At 64.2% G+C, this 1702-nt stretch overlaps 1 protein-coding gene across 3 annotated transcripts in view; it reads right to left on the reverse strand.

Moving 5' to 3' along the window:
• The window catches only part of ZNF205 (zinc finger protein 205), a 28726-nt gene that overhangs the window by 4966 nt on the left and 22058 nt on the right, over nucleotides 1–1702 (reverse strand). The window contains exons 1-4 of one of the 3 annotated variants that reach the window (XM_027766137.1): nucleotides 1666–1702; nucleotides 913–1066; nucleotides 697–767; nucleotides 417–494 (exon numbers count right to left, since the gene is read on the reverse strand). The exons of 1 other annotated variant lie outside the window; for it this stretch is intronic. Coding sequence is in view for 1 of the 2 variants with exons in the window: in XM_014581913.2 (XP_014437399.1) it covers nucleotides 417–534 (118 nt within the window). In the remaining variant the exon portion in view is untranslated. Of the gene's footprint in view, nucleotides 1–416; nucleotides 541–696; nucleotides 768–912; nucleotides 1067–1665 lie in introns of all 3 variants that reach the window. One more of the 3 variants, XM_014581913.2, reaches the window with a different exon arrangement.

Consider the following 1702-nt stretch of genomic DNA (forward strand, 5'->3'; position numbering starts at 1 on the left):
AGCCACCACGTAACACACCTAACACACAGCACGGCAGCCACCACGTAACACACCTAACACACAGCACGGCAGCCACCACGTAACACACCTAACACACAGCACGGCAGCCACCACGTAACACACCTAACACACAGCACGGGGAGTCACCACGTAACACACCTAACACACAACACGGCGAGTCCCCATGTAACACGTGCCCCACATAACACACCTAACACAGCACGGGCGGCCACTGTGCAGCATGTGCCGAGACGCCCAAGGCGCTGATGCCAGCACAAGGGGACCGCGGGGCTGAGACCCAGGACGGTGCACCAGAACCAGCTACAGAGGGGTGAGGACTGAGGACTTCGGAGGGCGGTGGTGGCCTGTACCCGCCCTACGGCTGGGATCCCAGAGGTCCCGCTGCACCCACTTACCCGGAGCAGTGTTCCGAGAGTTCTCCCGCTTTATGTCCCAGAAGAGATCCCTCTGAGCGGGGTCCAGGGAGCCCCATTCTTCTCGAGAGAAATAGAAAGGTATGTCTCCCCACTCCATGGGTCCCTGGAATAAGGCGAGAGGACCCAGCTCAGGGCCACCGTCCCCAGACCTCCAAGGCAGCCATGGGCAGGACAAGGAGAGGCCTTGAGGAGGCGAGGCCCATTTCACAGACTCGCCAGGACCAAGGGCCTCAGAGAGGGCAAGAGGCCTGGAGCTCACCTGGGCCCCAGAAGCAAGGCGAGCGCCCGTCGTCTCTCCTCCGCTCCCCTCCTTAAAAGCCGACAGCGGGGCTGTGGGAGAACAAGGCTCAGAGGCCGCCCAGGCCCCGGCCTGAGCCCTCGCCGCCTCCCCTGCACGCGCCCGCACACCTAGGCCCACAAACGGAGACGCCCTCCACAGCTGCTCGGCCACGGGTGAGCCCGCCGGCCTACTCACCACCGTGGCTAGGCTGCTCCTGGGGGACAGGAGGCCCCTTGGCTGAGGGTGGCTGGACTGCAGCCTCGGGGTCCACCTCCTCCGAGGGCACACCCTGTGCAGGAACCACAGCATGCTCATGGGCACCCAGACCAGACGGGGGGCAGTTTACTCCCTGGGAGGACAGAGGACACGGCCCTCAGGATGTGGATGTAGGGAGGCTGACAGGGGGCCCAGGGCCTCTGGCAGACAATGTGGCACCAGGCAGTGCCGTATGCCCAAGGACACTTTCTGATCAATCACGGGGCAAGGACCAGCCCCCGAAGCCAGACTGATGACCACTTAGCAGAGGGCTGGGGAGAATCCTGCCATGGCAGAACCACACTCCCCGGGTACTCACTGGCACCGCCCAGATGCTTCCAGAGAGAGGGAAAGGGCCCACACCCCACCAGACCAGCCGGGCAAGGCTACCATGGCCAGGTCTCCCTTCTCAGGCCCCTCTGGGTCCTCCTGCACAGCAGTCCCCAGGCCCAGCCTGAGCAGAGCACGAGTGGACGCTGGCAGAACCTGGGGGAGCGGAAACCACCTGCCCACTCTGCCCCTACTGATGCCACCAAAGGACACCCCCTCCATTCGGGACCATGTCCTTCAGGAGGCGACTCACGCACACTGCGGCTCCCCCACGGCCCTCCTGACGGCTGTCTCGATGGAGATGGCCACGTCTCTTTGGCCAGGGTACCCTCCAGGGGTTCCTGGATGTGGGCGAGCCCTCACCTGTGGCCAGGCTGTCACTGGCTGCTTCTGCAGGTCT

This window comes from Tupaia chinensis, unplaced genomic scaffold (genome assembly GCF_000334495.1).
Source record: "Tupaia chinensis unplaced genomic scaffold, TupChi_1.0 Scaffold141247_1, whole genome shotgun sequence".
In the NCBI taxonomy this organism is placed as follows: domain Eukaryota; kingdom Metazoa; phylum Chordata; class Mammalia; order Scandentia; family Tupaiidae; genus Tupaia; species Tupaia belangeri.